We start from the raw sequence: 18099 nt of genomic DNA, 5'->3' as shown, positions 1-18099 counted from the left end.
GTGAATGGAGCCATTCATGCTGATGTTTTCTTCAGATTACCTCGTGTCCAAGGTACATCCTTTGTCTGCATCTGCATGTTCCGTAGTTCATGCATATCTGTGTTAGGAAAAGTCAAGGTTCAGGCCGAGGAACATGGGAATCTACCGCACAGAGTATTCAAGTTCAATAATCAGGCTAGTGTAGAGCGATAAAATTGGCTAAATTGGCCTATACAAAAAGGGACTTCTCAAACGAATATCAACTGCACAGGTCTAAGCCTGCACCCGGAAAGTACGACCACTAGCCGTCTTTCGCTCACGATCCTCGTTCTCGGGTCTGGCTCGGTTAAGGACTGATGAACATTAGCAATTATCCAGAGTAGATGCGAGCGGTGAGATTTACCTTGCAGGAAGTCTGCTGTGCGCTTCCTCATACGGGTGTGGATGTAGGCCTGAGGTGTGTGATTAGTCATCGGGTCTTTATCACCTGCAGTAAGCACGTGGGAATTTACCTTCGAGGCTTTGATGTGATAGTGGAAGTAGTCACGGAAGGTCTGGATGTGGGAGATGTTGTCATAGCGGCGATGGGGAGTCAAGTGACGGGGGAACAAGACTGCAAGCTGTGTTAGCAGGGACTCGGGGAAGATATCACGGTGGATGCCTCACCAAAAGTGACATAGCTGACTTCGCCTTCGCCAGCACCCTTAATACCAGGCACACCAGCCAGTTCCAGAGGGGGGTCATTGCGGAAGAGAACCTGAGGGGCATTCTGTAGCGTCAAGACACGTCGCCGAGCATCAACGAATTCCTGGGAGCTGTGAGTACATGTTTCTTTGAATTTTCGGATAATGGAACGCTCAACGTACCTGGAGGAACACCTTTCCAAAGATTCGATCTGTCTCTTCCCGGAACACAGTGCTGAAGATCACAGTAACACGGTCGAAGTTGGCCTTGATGTAAATAGCCTCCTCCTCACGGTAGTGGATCGCCATGACCTCACCACCCTCTTGAATTCCGGCTGGTGCTGACTCGGATGTGTATTGGGAAGCCTCCTCGGCAAGCTTGTTGAATTCGTCAAAGGCTCTCTCGAATGGTGCGGCCATTGCGTTGCGCTTCAGGAGGGCAAGCTTCATGATCAGGTCATTCCGGGCTTCCTCTTCCGCGGGGAGGTTCTCGAGATCGATTTGTACTGAGAAGTCATAACCCGGCTCGGGGGACACGATATAGGAACCATATTCTCTTTCCAGAACCTCCTGGGCTCCGTATTGAACCAGCTCCTTGAAGCATTTCACGTGGATCGAGATGAGGATCTTTGTCTTAGACTCAGGTGTGCTGAGATGGAACGTCACTCCGTCGAAGTCGGAGACCACTTGGTCAATGGAAACGGGGGGTGCGCTGCAGTAAACTTGTTAGTTGGGGGCCTGATGCGAGGTGTATACAATGCGCGGGAGAGGTGCGGGGGGAGGGCAATTCGTACTCAGAGAACCGCTCCGTCAGGAGGGACTGGATCAAAACGTTTTGATAATCTAAAAGAAGCATGACGGGGAGAACAATGGCTTGAAGTGTAGGGTAAGAGTGGCTGTTGTCGAGGTGCCGCGATCGTCATGGGCGGTGGGGGAGCCGGAGCGGTCGCTGTCGCCGCCCGTATTATTTTTATCCTATCGATAGCAGTCGGAGATCCCAAAAATTTTCCCATCCACCCCCAACGATGGTGAAATCATACTTGTACGTGCAGTTTTCGGACGTTTGAATAGTCTGTTCTAAGAGCTAACATTTCTGCAGCAAATTCGAGCACTCGAATACGTTCGGGCTCGTCGCCTCGGCGTCTTCCAATGCGATTTGGGCCAAAGAGGAAAAGACCGGTGCTGCACGTCAAACTGGTGCAGGACGGGCCATTGTCGGTGCCAGTGAGGAAGTTCTCTGCTGGGATGTGAAGAAGGGAGAACTTTTGGGAAGATGGCGCGACTCTGCTTGCAGAGCGCAGGTCAGTGTTGTCACGCAGAGCAAGACCGATGAGGATATCTTTGCAGTCGGGTAAGTCCTCCTCCAATTGGCCTATCCCGGATCGCATTCTCTCTAACACCAATATTATCTCAGTTACGACGACGGAAGTATTCGTCTTTGGGATTCGCGAACCGCCACCGTCCTCATCTCTTTCAACGGTCACAAATCCGCCATTACACAGCTGGTCTTCGACAATGCAGGTGTGCGCCTCGCCAGTGGCTCCAAGGATACGGACATCATTGTCTGGGATCTGATCACGGAGACCGGTCTATTCAAGCTCCGTGGACATACGGATCAGATTACCTCGTTGCACTTCTTGTTCCCTTCGGCCGATTTGCTCACTGCTTCTGGCATGGGTGACCACGCGGGTTTCCTTTTGACCACCGGCAAGGATGCGCTGATCAAGGTGTGGGATCTGGCCTCGCAGCACTGCATCGAGACACATGTGGCGCAGTCAAATGGTGAGTGTTGGAGTTTGGGTCTTTCACCTGATCAGGGTGGATGTATCACAGCAGGCAATGATGGTGAATTGAAGGTCTGGTCGATTGATGAGGCGGCCATGGTGGAGATCTCTAAGGAAAAGGTTGGCGCAGATGGTCGCAAAATCCTTTCTGATCGAGGAACCTTCTACCGAAACGGCAAGGACCGCACAATTGGCATACGCTTCCACCCCCGCTCAGACTACATTGGAATCCACGGCTCCGAAAAGTCAATCGAGATCTGGCGAATCCGCTCCCCGTCAGAAATACAAAAGAGCATGGCACGGAAGAAGAAGAGAAGAAAGGAGAAGGATGCCCAGCAGGCTGAGCAGAACGACAAAGATCAGGAGGCTGACAAGGCCGACGATATCGCTAATGCTCCTGTGACTGAGGTCTTTGTTCCCCACGTTATTGTGCGGACCGGTGGAAAGGTTCGCTCCTTCGACTGGATGCTCAACAAATCAACCGGCTTGAATCTCCTGGCCGCTACGACGAATAACCAGCTTGAGGCGTACAACGTTGTCCCTGCAAACAAGAAGAACACCGATAGCGAAGACTCCGAATACACTCGGAGTCTGGCCGTTGATATACCTGGTCATAGAACCGATATTCGCTCAATCGCTTTGAGCTCTGATGACCGTATGCTTGCTTCTGCCTCAAACGGCACCCTCAAGATCTGGAACGTTCAAACTGAGAGCTGCCTACGAACTCTTGAGTGTGGATATTCCCTTTGCTCTGCCTTCCTTCCTGGTGATAAGATCGTGGTCGTCGGCAACAAGAACGGAGATCTAGAGGTATTCGATATTGCATCCTCGACATTGCTAGATACTATCAAGGCACATGACGGTCCTGTCTGGTCACTTCACGTTCACCCTGACGGAAAGTCGATGGTCAGTGGAAGTGCAGACAAAACCGCCAAGTTTTGGGAATTCAAGGTGGTTCAGGAAGAGATTCCTGGAACGAAGCGCACCACACCACGTCTGAAGCTGTCACACACAAGAACCCTGAAAGTCAATGACGATATTCTCAACCTCCGCTTCTCCCCCGACGCTCGTCTTTTGGCGGTGTCGCTGCTTGACAACACCGTGAAGGTCTTCTTCGTCGATTCGTTGAAGCTCTTCCTCAACCTTTATGGACACAAACTTCCTGTTTTGAACATGGATATTTCTTACGACACGAAGCTAATTGTGACCTGCTCAGCTGATAAGACTGTCCGAATTTGGGGTCTGGACTTTGGTGACTGCCACAAGGCCCTCTTCGCTCACGAGGACAGCATTATGTCAGTCGCCTTTGTTCCTCACAACAAGGACGGAAACGGTCACAACTTCTTCAGTGCAAGCAAGGACCGACAGATCAAGTACTGGGACGGTGACAAGTTCGAGCAAATCCAGCGTCTTGTCGGTCACCACGGCGAGATCTGGGCCCTCGCCATGAGTCGCACCGGTGACTTCATCGTCAGTGCCAGTCACGACAAGAGTCTCCGCATCTGGCAACAAACAGACGAGCCACTCTTCCTGGAGGAAGAGCGCGAGAAGGAAATGGAAGAGCAATATGACAGCACCCTCACCGCATCTCTCGAGCAAGACGAGGACGGCGAAGATGGCGAGAAGCCCGAGGCCGTTGACGCCGGAAAGCAAACCACCGGTACCCTCATGGCCGGAGAAAAGATCATGGAGGCTCTGGAACTTGGTATCGAGGATCTCGAAGTCGTACGCGAATGGCGCCTAATCAAGGCTGCCAATCCCAACGCTGCCGCCCCAGACCGTAACCCAGTCTACTTGGCCCTGAACAACGTCTCCGCTGAGCAGCACGTCCTAAACACAGTGCAAAAGATCCCCGCTGCCGCACTTCAGGACGCCCTCCTGGTCCTCCCCTTCTCCGCTCTCCCCAACCTCTTCACCTTCCTCAACATCTGGGCTGATCGCGAATGGAACGTTCCTCTCACCTGCCGCGTGCTCTTCTTCATCCTGAAGACACACCACCGCCAGATTGTAGTGAGCAAGATGATGCGCCCAATGCTGGACAGCATCCGTGTATCGCTGCGCCGTGTCCTTGCCCGCCAAAAGGACGAGATGGGCTTCAACCTGTCCGCGCTGCAGTTCATTGGAAACCAGATCCGTGAGCAGGGCACATCGGACTACATTGACGAAGAGACTTGGGAGGACCAGCAAACCCACAAGGGAACCGGCAAGAAGCGCCAGTTTGTTAGTGTGGCCTAGGTCTAGGCTGGGATATAATTGGTTGTGTAAAGCATGTCAATTGGCGTTGTTTATTCATTTTCGACCTTACATTGGAGGGTCTTCTCTATCTGGTTGCCATACAAAAGTTTTATATCCTTGGGAGTTTCAAGAGAATATCAAGGGATGTATCATAGATCGATTTCAGAGCAGCATAGATTTGCTTCAAATGTATTTGTCTAGGATTCAAGGAGCACACCCGTCTAGTCACGTAAAAAGAAGATCAATGCAGCACAACGAAGTTTTTATTGTGCTGCAATCTCATCATGACATTGACAAAACAGCATACCATTCCATGCATTCGGAAGGTTATTACTATTACGATGATTACTGACAGGACGATATCCTGCCTAAAGGACGAGGCGTTGGAACTACGAGTTTGTAGGGAAATCATCTTGGGAATCAAGGTCCATTGAATTAATATTTATTTGGCACGCGTATATCCAGTCGATCATGATAAAGTATAAAATCTGTAATGGAAGTCATTAGCAAATGATCCACGGCAATGATACAGCTCTCCACCAGCGACAATAATCGAGATTAGAAAAGCAAGCATCAAAGACTCTTTCAGAAGAACCATTCTAAGCATCGACAACGGGTTTTTCCCGTCATACCTCTTCCGGCTCTTCCTAAAAAAATCCGGTTCTTGAGAAAATATCTCATCATATAAGAGTCTTTGTGGTGCGATGCTTGTGTTTCTTTTCTTTGTCTCGATTGCGGCGCTGTCGAGAGTGTTGTCAGATACATACCTGTTGCTATTTGTTCCAGTATGGATAACAGATCAGTGACATTGTTGATCGGTTGTCCACACTGGAATTGGGTGTTGGAGAAAGAAAAGAGGTTGGGTCGGAGGTTGGAGGAAAATTGTGGAAGAAATTTGGGTGGAGCTATTTATGCTTTGTCATGGTCACGTGTTGCGTTTCTATAGAGATTGGCAGGTAGATAGAGGAGAAAGGAAGCTTCGGCCTTTGTATTTTAATAAGATTGGTTTTCATCGGTGATTCTTTATCAAGGCATGATTGTGTGTAACATAGAACGTAAACTCCCTAGACCGATTCAGGAAGATGGCTTCATGGTTCCACAGCAGGAACATGTCCACCACTGTGTTTCCATAAAGCTGCCGCATGAAGTACAAACCCATCCAAGCGGTTTCTTATTGACACCTTGATCCAGGCTTTTGAGGGAATCCTTCGCGTAGGTGCGGTTTTTGAAGGCAAATGCATTTTTAGGGTTCTTCGTGTCATCATCTGCTTGATCAGAAGGTAAAGATCGTTTTATTGAACCCTGTGAAACCGACCGCGAAGATTGATTAGGAGTATTCCCTCTTGTGTTGATACTGCCTGGGCTGGATCCATGTTTTGGCTGGGTATTGATCGGAGGTGGGCGTTCTGCTGCGCAGACATCACAGCATAGGAAGTTGGAAGGATTTTCAAGGGTGCACGTTGGACAGGTCCAAGGTCTGTCGTATGAGCTATTGTCCGCTTTTGAATTCGACGCTTTGGTCTGGCCAGCGGCTGGAGCTTTATGTGGTAGTACAGGTAGGGTATCAGAAGTAGCAGGTGGAGTATTGGTCCCAGCAGGCGGCGGTGAAGATTCCGTTCTAGGTCCAGCTGGGTGCTCTTGACTGGGTGGAATATATGAAGAACCATGCTTTTCTCGTTCTTCTTCTTGTATCAGTTCAATGAATGCCTCCATGATAGCCCGCTCGTTTGCGTCGTCCTCCTCGGCCTGGGTCCTGAATCCATTCCTAGATGCCTCTTCAGCAAGCTCTGTGCTTCTATCAGTGCCGGAAGCGCAACCCGCGGTGACTTCAGTGCGTCTCTGGGCAGCATCAGCACGGAGCTTGCGTATGTCCGTTCCCCGCATAACGGGGGCACCGCCGAGCTTCTTCCCGGAATTTTTGGCGAGTACTCTTCGCTGCTCAGCAGCAGCACGAGCCTGACGTCGAGCTTCGTCCAATGGTATTCTTTGACCACCGAGGCGCTTTCCTTGAGATAGGAAGCCTTCTCCAGTGTAACCTTTTCTGATGAGTTCCTCATGTTCGTCGCGAAGTTGGTTCCAAAGTGCATGAAACTGCTGGTTGTGAGGGCCAATTACATTGTGGCAGAGTCTGTCTGTAATTAGTCCGGAGACTTTGAGATATCAAACTATAGTATCACTTACTCATGAAGCATCGTATCCACAACCTCTTCGATGGGGAGAAATTGATTCTGGTCAGATGGATACCGTAGTCTCAGGCAGACCTTCTGGCCGCTGTTTACATTCAATCCTAGCAGATTTCGCTGTTGGGGATAGAATTCACATAGCGCACCCACTCTCCAGGCGCGCTGTCGCATGATCGGTTTGACCAAGGACGCGACTTTGCGCAGTATGAAGAGTGCCTCCGACTCGCGGGGGCGTTTCTTTTCATGACGGTACTCAGATATTAAAGGATCAAGTTCTCGCATGTTGCAGGTCTTATTTCTAGATACTGCAGACGTCCGACAAAGGGTGTTGTTGGAGGTAATTGACGGGAGGTCAGATGTCACTGCCTCCGTTAGGATAGCATACTTGAATATCCTGACCAGAAGAATTTCGCATCAAAACATGGATTGGAAGTGATATATATGACCAGGTGTGTCAGCACCGAGAATGACAGCCCTGGCGGATGGTTCGAGGCTCATCTTCCTTCGCATTGATAATCAAAGCAAGGCTTCTATCGACGCCTGATATATCAGGTTGTATGCATATCACGTGTCTGTGCTTGCTCGTCCTATTTCCCCTGCTCATCTGTCAGTTACGGGGATTTAAAGAGCGGATGGTGATGGAATATTCAGATAAATACCTTTTTCTGCGTATGAAGTGGAGAAAATATTGCAAAGTACCTGATGCGAACTATTCTATTCACCTGATCCAGCAGATATATTAAATGACAATGTTATAGAATCTTGTTCCACTAAAGCCAAAACTTCAATATATTCCCCATACCAATCTAAAGCATTGATTCACGACACACAAGTATGAGTAACCAAATATTGCAGACGATGGAAAACAATAATTCCATTGAGCTCTTATAGATTCGGCTCATGTGACCAGATAGCGCCAAGAATACTTATCGGCCTCGATCTTATCAACTTCGCTTTTCTTTTTCATTCTCTGCGCCAAACAACCAACATGACAAGCGACGATCAGTTTTTCTTTGACTACGTGAGTACTTGATTCAACCGAGACTACCTGGAAAAACAGCGCTCATTTTCGGTTTCCTTAGCTCTCGTCTATACCCCATGACGTAAGGCGATACTCCCTCGAAGTCGCCGACTCGATCGACCGACAAGTCGACCACGCTGCAAGCTTGATCAAAGATACCATCGCCCAGCAATCATGGCTACCCCCAGCTGTTCGTCCATCTCGCGCTTCCCAACGCGTGCGCGCCCCGCAAGGCCTGACGGACCGGGTACAAAACTGGATTTCTCGGAATCGCGCATGGACGGCCGCCATCCTCGCTTTTGTCGGCACTGGCGTTGTTATGTACTATGGTAGCAAGAAGCTTCATGGAAAGCGGAGAAAGGCAAAGAGAGCCAGTAACGGTGGTAGAAAGGAAATTGTTGGTATGTGTCATACGTCGGTACCAATTTCGAGGCACGTGAATACTAACAGTGATGATAGTCGTCGCTGGATCGCCGCATGAGCCGATGACTAGAGCCATCGCCATGGAGTTGGAACGTCGTGGCTATATTGTATACGTGACTGTTTCTTCCGCGGACGAAGAACATATTGTTCAGTCCGAGAATCGTGTTGATATCAAGCCTTTGTGGTTGGATCTCACTACTGTAAGATTGAGCCGCAAGATTGTACCAGAAAGTGACTAACGAACTTGAACAGTCACCTCCATTGCCATCCGAAGTCCACCCCTCGTTGAACGGTCTCCGTTCTTTGATCACCCAGCCTCAGTCGCCTACCGCCGGAGTGCCTCCTCACACTTGCCAGCTGAGCGGCTTGATCATCGTGCCCTCGACCAACTACAGCGCAGGCCCAGTCGCAACTATTCCACCGTCATCCTGGGCCGACACTGTCAACACCCGTATCCTCTCGCCCATCCTCACCGTGCAGGCCTTCCTTCCTCTTCTCACACTTCGTAGCAACAGCAAGACTGTTGTTTTCGCCTACCCCTCCATTTCATCATCCCTCTCTGCACCCTTCGCCGGACCTGAGGTAGCCACAAGCCGAGCAATGTCCGGCTTTGCAGCCTCACTCCGTCAGGAACTCCGCCTCCTCGAGCAGGGTAACGTCGATGTTGTCGAATTGCGACTTGGAAATATCGATCTGGGCCCTACCTACCGACACGGCCAGAGCCAAGTCGCAGGAACAGAAGTTCTCGCATGGAGCACACAACAGCGAGCCCTCTACGGCTCGCAATACTTGTCCAGTGTTGAACAACGACCCGTCGCATCTGCCGGTCCCAGTGCCATCCGTGGCTCTCCCGCTCGGAACCTCCACTACGCCATTCTAGACGCTCTAGAACCCAGGACTCGGGGTATGTTCGGCCAGCAAAAGTCCAAGAGAACCGTCAAGTACGTGGGACGTGGAGCGCGGTCGTACAGCCTTATCGGCAACTGGGTTCCTGGCGGCCTTGTGGCCCTCATGATGGGGTACCGCAGCGGCAGCCCAATGGGATCACACAGCCCGAGTGGCAGCGGCAGTGAAACCAGCTGGGAAAGAGTCTAAGCATGGTCTGCCAGATTGGGATATTTCCCCTTCGGCCCCCCGGCTCCCTTCTCCCTTCTCCCATCTACAAAAAGCACTCGCTTGCTTAATCTATTCTGTAAATAAATATTTGAAAATACTCTTCGCTCTTAATGACAATTCCACAGAATTTGATTCTGATATTGACTTGATTATTCTCATTATGGCATATCGACGTAAGTCAGAACTCATTGTCATAGTCAGCAGTTAAAAGTTAAGGGTAAGTTAGTAAAAAAGGGAACAATGATCAGACAGCTCAACTATCTGCACAAGCCACCGTGACCCGACCCATCATCAACCTTCCAAGGTTCTGTCCTCAAGGTCAAACAGCACCTTTTAAACAGGAACCTCCTTGGTCTCAACAACCTCCTCCCCAGCCCCGGTCATACCAGCACTCCCAAACCCATCGCCTCGACGAAGCGCATCCCGCTTCGCACGCTTGATCTTCCCATGCGTCAACCAGCGACGCAAATGCATTAGTCCATAGACAATAAAGAAGATGACCAATATGGCGGCTAGAACACCGAAACAGTATCCAGTCACAAGACCGCTCTTCTGGCCGTGATCGCCGACGTCAAGGAATGAGTACGGGTAGAAGCCTTGGGTATAGTGGGTGATGTAGGCCACACAGAGGTAGAAGAGGAGAAACAGAATTAAGAACGGAATTGTGATTAGAGGGTGTGGTGCTGTGGCCGGCAGGAAGATTTCAAGGAGAGCATAGAAGGAGTTCAGGCCATGTTGGGAGATCTGATAGAGAAACGGACGTGTCAGTATGAGTGTTGTTCTGTGGAATGTAAGTTCAGTTACATGCCCAGGTGTAGGGTGGGGAAACATGTAAGTTAGCAATGCGGGCGAGTTTCGGAGAGATCCAAGATCATATTTCCTCGGGGGATATCCAGAGGACACAACAGAAAGAAAAGAAAGAAAAAAAATCATAGCACGTACATTCTGCCAGCCGGTAAAGGTAACCTTATACCACGGCGATGAGTAAATGATCACCCAGAAAACAATAGTCACGAGGAACGGGTAGACGGTGATCGTCGCATACAACAGGGCATGGAGCACGCGACAAGCTCTCGGCCAGCGATCGAAGAGGACCGAGCGGCCCGTCCGCGCATAACAAGCTGTATGGATCGCCGCGAAGAGCATATAGAATCCCAGACCCCAGTATGTCAGCCAAGTGAAGAAGCTGAAGCTTTGGCCGATCGCATAGCGTTCATCGTGGGAGCCGTACCAGCCCCAGATGGTGAAGATGGTGGTGAAAATGTAGAGGGAGATCAGGCCGCGCAGACAGGCAAGTAGCGTTGGGGGGAGCAGCCATGATGTCTCAAAGTGGTGGTTGTCATCATGAGGGGCATCCGCTCCAAAGAGCTTTGTGAGTTGGATGCGACGCATGGCGAGTGTCCAGGAGCTGGGGGTTGCTGATGCCTACTGCTTGCTGGTTACAGCCACAGAGGAAGCAAAAAGATACATTTACAGTAGATGAGCAACGAACAGGTAAAATTTTGCTATCTTTTTTTTTGTTTCTTTTTTTTCTGTTCTTTTTTTTTTCTCTCGTATAGTACTCGGTTGTGCCGGATCCGGTCTACATGACTACGTTATGATATCCGCTGGGAACTATCACTTTTTCGGGTTTAGGTGAGGGGATGGGTTGCACTGCAGCTCTGAGTGAAGGCAAGCTCGGCCTGTCGTAGGGCTCCATTACGACGACCACAGCTGGTGCATGAACTTAGCTCCTAGCCTTGGTCTTAGGTCCATTTGGCCCCCACTGGCTTCGGCGATATATACCGAATGAGTGCAGTGGTGATTGAAACAGAGACAAGTGTCGGAATTGGCTCGCTCTAGGCTTTAGGCGGTCGTCCTGGCATTGCTTGTGGTTGTGCTGGAGGGAAGATCGGGATCTTGGATTGTCCGATGATCAGCGCGTTTGGACCTCTATAGGGCTGTTGGGGTCATGTGTGCGGTAGATAAGTGTATTGACCAGTCATTTCAAACTGTGGACTTTAGATGCATAGATTGATGACCGAGGGGTCCATTCATGCAGAGATATGAGGAGAGACCCAGAAGCAGAAGAAGAATAAGCAAAAAAAAAACGAGCTTCTGCAAACCCAAATTAAGAACGGAAACGCTACTCCACTGCTGAGGACGTGATTGGTTGGGGATCCTGGCGCCCGTGGACACATGGAGGAGTATTCCATGGTCGAGTTCCCGACTGGCCTGAGGCAGACAGGTTTATTTATATCTGCATGTCGTTGTCGAGCACACGTAACTTAACTTATAACTGTCTACTCCGTAGTCCTGGGGCACATGATACTGGATCACGTTATCATGTCATACTGGAGAGACTCACGTCATCTGCAGATCGTCGATGGATCCAGCAGGCACGGCATATCTGGCTTGGCAGTCCCGGACAAGATTCGTACTCCCGGCTATCACTTTAACAACCCCATGTCCTATGAATAGCTCTAGGCTGACACCAGGATCTACAACAAGTCTGGTCCAATTGCACTTTTTACCCATGTAGGTCAACCATCTGATGATCTGCATCTTGGGAACAATATTCAGGCCAGCGTTGTAGCATGAAACACGGTGGGGATCTTGGGGCTGATCAGCAAACGGTAGCAGTTAAGTTAGTGTGTACCCTCACTGGGAAGATGATTCAGATACAGTGCAACCAGGCCCCGATGACATAGGAGTCCTTCAAGGGTGGGTATTGGGTGAACACCTACAGTACAGTAGAACACTGTCAGTCATTCCCCACGGTCCCCGATATACTGTACTTCCCCCCCCCCAATCTCCTGATTATTTTGTTGTCTACATATGCTGCCTAATTCTCAACATATCGACAGTTCAACTATTGTAATTGGACATGCACCGTACAGTAGACCCAAGACATGATGAAGTCTCCTATAGGCCACGACAAGAGGACCATGAAACCCGTGTGGGGAGACCAGATTCTAGAAGATTGCGGGTCAAATAAACAAAAATCACTTCACCAATGCAGCACGGAGGTACAGTAGTCCATCGTCCATATCAATCAATAACGTTAGTTACGAAGACTCAATAGCCAATCCAATACAATGCAGTCCTCGGATGGCGTTACAATGCTTGGCAGTCCCCCTGAAGTGGTCAACTTCCCCTGAGATCCCTTGAACGTCGAGACCCAGTGGAGCTTTGCACGGGGCGCTCTATTTACGTTGTCATGTTCCATTGTGATCGTCAGGGCCTTCCGTTTTTCTCCCTCTCTCTTTCTCTCCTTTCCACCTCTAGGGCTGTCATTCCTTAACCTTCGCCTTTCACTCCCCCCCCCTTTGTTATCATTATCCTCTGGAATGATCTGAACACCGTGACGGATAAGATACCCGGCCCCTCCCCCTCCCGTCATCATGGACTTGCGTGGGAAACTGAGCGAATGTCGCTCCGCATCGCACGACACCCTGCGGAGTGGCATGCCCTCGCCGCGGGTTGCGCACTTCGACGGTGAAGTGCCGCCTGCCCTCTCCCCCCTCGATGCCTTCGCCGCACAGGGTCGATTTCTGGCCCGACAGCTCGACGAGTCTCGCCGTGGAGACCGACGCATGAGCCGACTGCCACCATCGAGTGTGGCTCGATCGCTTTCACAAGGCCGCCCGGGCTTCTACCGTTCCAAATCATCCACTGAACGCCACGGCGACCTGACGGGTCAGCCTACCACCGAGCTTACCCGCAAACCTACGCAGAAAGGCCTCCCCGAATTCGAGGAGCCCAAGTACCGACCCATCTCCGAACACCCGCGCTTCAGTTCGGTTTCAAATGCGAGCACCGAGGCGAGTATTTGGGAGGATGACACCATGACGCCCCGGACATCAATGCTTCAGTCGAGCCCGCAGGTGTTTGAGATGCCTCGTGCGGAATCCCCAGAGGAGGTTGCGTCGCTGGCGAGTGGAGCAGAGGACGCGCCTGTTGGTGTTGCTTTGACGGAACCTCGAGGCTCGTCGACCGACTCCGGATCGCGCCTGCACATCCCCCGGACCTTGGCACCACCTGTGTCGCCGCACTCGCGATCAACTAGCACTACGAAAGTTGCACAAACCGAGAGCTCCGATGACGACTACAGCAGCTCGAACGGCGGGTCGACGTTCTCCAAGCCTCGCAAGATGTCATCTGGAAGTGCGGTATCATTGCCGTATTCCCCCATGTCAACATACCCCACCAGACCACACCCTCGATCACCCTCGATGAGCTCCGAAACCTCGAATACCGGAAATCACCATCTGCCACGCCCGTCTTTCAACTTCTCCCGTCCGCTCAGTCGGTCTAGCACGAGCTTGTCCGCCCAATCTGCCCCTGGAGCTTCAACGGGTTCTGAGCCCACCATTGCTCACCAACCCAACCAGATGCAGCGTCGTAGCAAGCCCGCTCCGATTCTCCTGCCATTAGCGACTGAAGAAGCAGGCAAAGTGCCCCCTTGTGACGGCGATCCGCTTTCTGCTGTGTCGTCCTACACATATGCTAGTTATTCGCTTCCCCGTGGACGTGGACTTTCGAGAGATTCGGTGGTGTTCGCAGGCTTACAAACTCCTCATTTTGAGTGGGCAGAGCCATTGTTTGAGAAGACACCTCCTCGCAATTCTGAGGAACCACCCCGAACGGCACGGACGCCTTCACCTTCTCCACGCCCTCGATTCGACCACTCACCTAAGCCTCATTCTATGCATGAAGTCCCTGCCTCAAATACGCCTCAGCCTCAAACGCCCAAGCATGAACATATTCCACCACCTCCGCCTGTCCCTACTTCAGTAGAAAAGAAGACACAGAAAACCCCAGAGAAAAAGCCAGAGACGACAGTGCCCCGGCCCTCTACTGAAACAGCCCGATCAACGACCAACGAGAAAGATGAAACCGTCTCGTCTGCCGATTCCGCTAGCACCATGCGACCTCAGACTGCTACCGCCCAGGTAACAGCCTCTGGTCTCACAGCCGATGATCACGTTGCCAAGGGCATCGAATGTCACGAGAGGGGATCATTGAGTGAATCGACATATCACCTGCGAGTTGCCGCGAAACAGAATCATCCGACGGGAATGCTGCTTTACGCGCTGGCCTGCCGGCATGGCTGGGGCATGCGGTCCAATGAGCAGGAGGGTGTACGGTGGTTACGCAAAGCCGTCGATTCCGTTGGATTGGAAATGCTCGCTGATCCTGATGCTCCTGGCGCTTCCAAGGCGAAGGAGCTGCAGAAAGCATACCGGGCTCAATTTGCTTTGAGCATTTACGAGCTGGGTGTCAGTTATCTGAACGGGTGGGGTATTGAGCAGGACAAGTCCCTTGCTCTGCGCTGTTTCGAGATTGCCGGTCAGTGGGGTGATGTTGATGCCATGGCCGAAGCTGGATTCTGTTATGCGGAAGGTGTTGGCTGTAAGAAGGACATGAAGAAGGCCGCGCGGTTCTACCGTCAGGCCGAGTCCAAGGGTATGAGCATGGTTGGAAACAGCTGGTATGTTCAGGAAGCACAATCCTTCATTTTGGGATTTCACTAACATTGTTTCAGGATCTACAAAGACAAATACATGGCTGAGGCCGATGGCAACTCCCGCTCCCGTGGCCGAAATGCCAGCAGCGAGAAGGAGAAGAAGCCACGGAGCAAGTCACGTACTCGCAGTATCTTCCAGCGGAAGAAGTCTATAGTTCCAGAGGCATAGCTTGTCTGTGGCTCTATCCTTTTCTTTCTTTTGTGCTTCAATCGTTACAGCTGTTGTGCAGCAACGATCCATCTTGCATCTTGCATCTTGTCAAGTGCTTGGAGCGTTTTGAGCCGTTTTCCTTTCTTTTCCCCTTCGCCAGCCTTTTCAATCTTTCGTTTCTCACATTCCTTTCTCTTATATTTATTTTGTCATTTTCACCTTTGCATCTTGCCATTTTACCAGAGCCGCCTGGGCAGCTGATTTCGAGCGTGTTGAACTGGAAATGAATTCCGTTCCTCTGTCTCGCAGGCTTAATACTTCAATTCTTTGTGGATACCCTTATTTCTCCCCATCATTTTGTTTCCTTTTCACTGTTTGATTTTTTTTTCTATCTTTTTCTTGGCCATATCTACTGGCGGGCTTGATCCCCCCCTTTCTCTTCTCTCTTCCCCTTTTGGATCCCATGGTTATTTACTTCTCTTTCGGCTGGCGCTACTAGCGCGACCCATGAACTCATGCCAGAATTAAGATATCTTGACCCTCGTATAGCCCATTGGCATTAGCAACAATCTTCACATGCAGAATGTATAGAAAAGAAACTTTGAAATATCACGAACCCAAGACCGTCTCAGCTGACCCCGGACTTGGACCCCTCGTTAACCCTGGCTCGGCACCGGGGAATTGTCCCCAAAGGTGCTTAGAGGGCAACAAATGGGCTTGACACTTCCCCAAAGCACACTGGCGCCCTCAGAGGAAACGCCACAGGTCCGGCCAGTTCATTTCCCCCAGCCCCCAGACGGGCCTCCATCCTTGCAGATTAGGGTCGCCTCCCTGCTTGGCATGCGCCGTGGAAGCTGCTAGTTTCACCAGCAGCCAATAAGACCCGACTTCATGCAGGCCTTCCTGAGCCGGTGCAACCATCCAACTGCGAAAATGCGCTGTTGCACAACGCCCAATCAACTAGTTCATTTGGAGGTGTCTAAAGGCACATTCTCGTCTCAACTTCACCTCGGCCCATTTGCGTTTCAAATGCTCAACAGTGATCCCTTGATAGAATTCATTTCTGAAACATATCGAGAATCGGTCGTCGATCCTCCAGATTTGGGGCCCCATTGTCTCCATTTGCTCCAGTTTCTCCAGGTCTCAGTTCCCCAGTTTCTCTCGGAACTCCGGTGTCCCCCAGGAACTGCATCTATGGATTAATCTATTACTCGATCAAAAGAACCGCCACCTTCCCCTTTGTTCCAAAGTTGAGATTACACATGTGATAATCCCTAGTGTTCTCGGCTTGCTTTTTAACTACTCCGGACTTGCAGCCCCATTTAGTATAAGATTGTACTTTACTTCTCTGCTCTCTTTTCTTATTTTCACTCTTTTTGGACTCTTTTCGTTTCTCTTCTGTTCCGTCCTGGCGTGACTTGGTAAAAGCGTCCGAGTCAGACTCAACATCTTGTTGACAATTGACTCTTCTTTCACATCGTGACTCCAAATCCCAGGTCTCGCCAAAATGTCCATCACCAAGGGCCATGTCGTAGAAGAATCCGAGAACGTTCCAGGAATTGTCGCTCCGAAGCAATCCTTTGGCGCACGAGTCGGCGCACACTTCAAGCGATTCTGGTGGGCGCATCTGATCTTCTTTGTGATTTGCGTATTGGTGATCTCGCTCCCAGTGTAAGTAAACCCAATGCTTGTCTCGTGGCCTTGACCTCTGCCATCCCATAATACAATACAAAAAAGACAAGAAAAAAGAAGAAGAAGAAGAACTAACCAATTCAGCGTCTACGTCGCCTATCCCAAGATCGCTCAAGATGCAGTCAACGACTCAACCCTCAATATAACAGAGATGGTCATCAGCAACCCAACACCCGATTCCTTCCAGCTCAACCAGACCCAAGTGCTCGGCTCGAAGAGTCCGTATCACCCCCACATCTACGAGTTCGACGCGGCAGTCTCCCTCGCCGGCGCAGCGGCTCCGTTCACGACTGTTCGCGTGCCTGGTGTCAAATCCGTTGATGGTGTTCAAATCCACGTGGACCAGATGGTTGATCTGAGCGACACTGCCGCCTTTGGGGATTATGCTACGGCTGTGATGTTGAACGAGCAGGTTGAGTTGAATATCTATGGAACTCCGGGATTGAAACAGGGTGCTCTGCCCAAGACTACGGTTACCTATAACAAGACTGTTGTTATGAAGGGTGAGTTTGCCTACAGTAGTTCTCGGGCCTTGGGTTTGAAGTTGATGGAGGTGATTGGCTGACATGCTTGTGATATATCTTACAGGACTGAATAAACTCGAGGGCTTTGCTGTTCCCGATTTCCATATCCTGATTCCCTCTGTGAATGGCTACAACATGAACGGAACTGTTTACATTCCTAACCCGTCTGTCATGACCATTTCCATGGTATGTCTGCGTTCAAAAAAATCGATTTATTCGACTCAACTCTCCTTTTGATATAGTATACTGATACAAAACAGGGAAACCTAACCCTCAACCTAGCCGTCAACGGCAAAGCAATGGGCCAGACCTACATCAACGACCTAGTCCTGAAACCCGGAAACAACACCATCCCCATGCTAGCAAACGTGGACCAAGCCGCCATCCTAACCATGTTCGCCTCCACAAGCAACCCCTACAAAGACGGCATCGTCCCCTTCACAATCACCGGCAACTCCAGTGTGTACCACGGCAAGAACCTGGAATACTTCACCGAGGCGCTTGCGGCGAACAAGTTGACTGTCAACCTGAATGTTTACCAGGCGCTGAAGGAAGCCGGACTTGATTTGTCGGGGAGTTCTTAAGCGCTAGATTGGACTCCGGTTTCGTTTCTAGTGTGGTGGGCTCGGGCATGTACAAGTTCGATCGTTGTTACTCCAGACACGGGTCTGCCGATCTCGGGTTTTCTTGTTTCTCTTCATGGTTTATGTTTTGATACCTTATACTTTCTTGGTTGTACTACCCACGGATGGGGTAGTGGGATTGATTCCAGGTCGGTCTTTTTGTGTTTCGGGGTTAT

General features: G+C 50.6%; 7 protein-coding genes across 7 annotated transcripts; 4 read left to right on the top strand and 3 right to left on the bottom strand.

The window, feature by feature from the left end:
• Nucleotides 1-252: 252 nt before the first annotated feature.
• N7511_008176 (actin-related protein 2/3 complex subunit 2) lies at nt 253-1518 on the bottom strand (the record flags this gene model as incomplete). The annotated part of the gene is made up of 6 exons (XM_057130553.1): nt 253-332; nt 383-431; nt 492-592; nt 646-787; nt 846-1374; nt 1457-1518. 6 exons carry the CDS (start codon nt 1516-1518, stop codon nt 253-255), a joined length of 963 nt encoding a protein of 320 aa, XP_056982336.1.
• Nucleotides 1519-1687: 169 nt separating this feature from the next.
• Nucleotides 1688-4681, top strand: N7511_008175 (snoRNA-binding rRNA-processing protein DIP2; the record flags this gene model as incomplete). Its single annotated transcript, XM_057130552.1, has 3 exons — nt 1688-1704; nt 1762-2013; nt 2077-4681. 3 exons carry the CDS (start codon nt 1688-1690, stop codon nt 4679-4681), a joined length of 2874 nt encoding a protein of 957 aa, XP_056982335.1.
• A 1074-nt stretch (nt 4682-5755) lies between these two features.
• Nucleotides 5756-7146, bottom strand: N7511_008174 (metalloendopeptidase WSS1; the record flags this gene model as incomplete). The annotated part of the gene is made up of 2 exons (XM_057130551.1): nt 5756-6809; nt 6863-7146. 2 exons carry the CDS (start codon nt 7144-7146, stop codon nt 5756-5758), a joined length of 1338 nt encoding a protein of 445 aa, XP_056982334.1.
• Nucleotides 7147-7852: 706 nt separating this feature from the next.
• N7511_008173 (DUF1776 domain-containing protein) lies at nt 7853-9403 on the top strand (the record flags this gene model as incomplete). The annotated part of the gene is made up of 4 exons (XM_057130550.1): nt 7853-7885; nt 7947-8286; nt 8345-8508; nt 8561-9403. The coding sequence occupies 4 exons, from the start codon at nt 7853-7855 to the stop codon at nt 9401-9403; spliced, it is 1380 nt and encodes a 459-aa protein (XP_056982333.1).
• A 354-nt stretch (nt 9404-9757) lies between these two features.
• N7511_008172 (uncharacterized protein) lies at nt 9758-10816 on the bottom strand (the record flags this gene model as incomplete). The annotated part of the gene is made up of 2 exons (XM_057130549.1): nt 9758-10168; nt 10367-10816. 2 exons carry the CDS (start codon nt 10814-10816, stop codon nt 9758-9760), a joined length of 861 nt encoding a protein of 286 aa, XP_056982332.1.
• Nucleotides 10817-12807: 1991 nt separating this feature from the next.
• On the top strand, nt 12808-15102 carry N7511_008171 (tetratricopeptide repeat protein; the record flags this gene model as incomplete). Its single annotated transcript, XM_057130548.1, has 2 exons — nt 12808-14897; nt 14952-15102. 2 exons carry the CDS (start codon nt 12808-12810, stop codon nt 15100-15102), a joined length of 2241 nt encoding a protein of 746 aa, XP_056982331.1.
• A 1489-nt stretch (nt 15103-16591) lies between these two features.
• Nucleotides 16592-17884, top strand: N7511_008170 (DUF3712 domain-containing protein; the record flags this gene model as incomplete). Its single annotated transcript, XM_057130547.1, has 4 exons — nt 16592-16755; nt 16861-17279; nt 17365-17486; nt 17561-17884. 4 exons carry the CDS (start codon nt 16592-16594, stop codon nt 17882-17884), a joined length of 1029 nt encoding a protein of 342 aa, XP_056982330.1.
• Nucleotides 17885-18099: the final 215 nt, after the last annotated feature.

The sequence above is a fragment of the Penicillium nucicola genome, assembly GCF_028828085.1.
Source record: "Penicillium nucicola strain IBT 29836 chromosome Unknown utg000008l, whole genome shotgun sequence".
Classification (NCBI taxonomy): domain Eukaryota; kingdom Fungi; phylum Ascomycota; class Eurotiomycetes; order Eurotiales; family Aspergillaceae; genus Penicillium; species Penicillium nucicola.
Note: the sequence above shows the minus strand (reverse complement) of the source record. Positions and strands in the feature narration are given on the sequence as shown.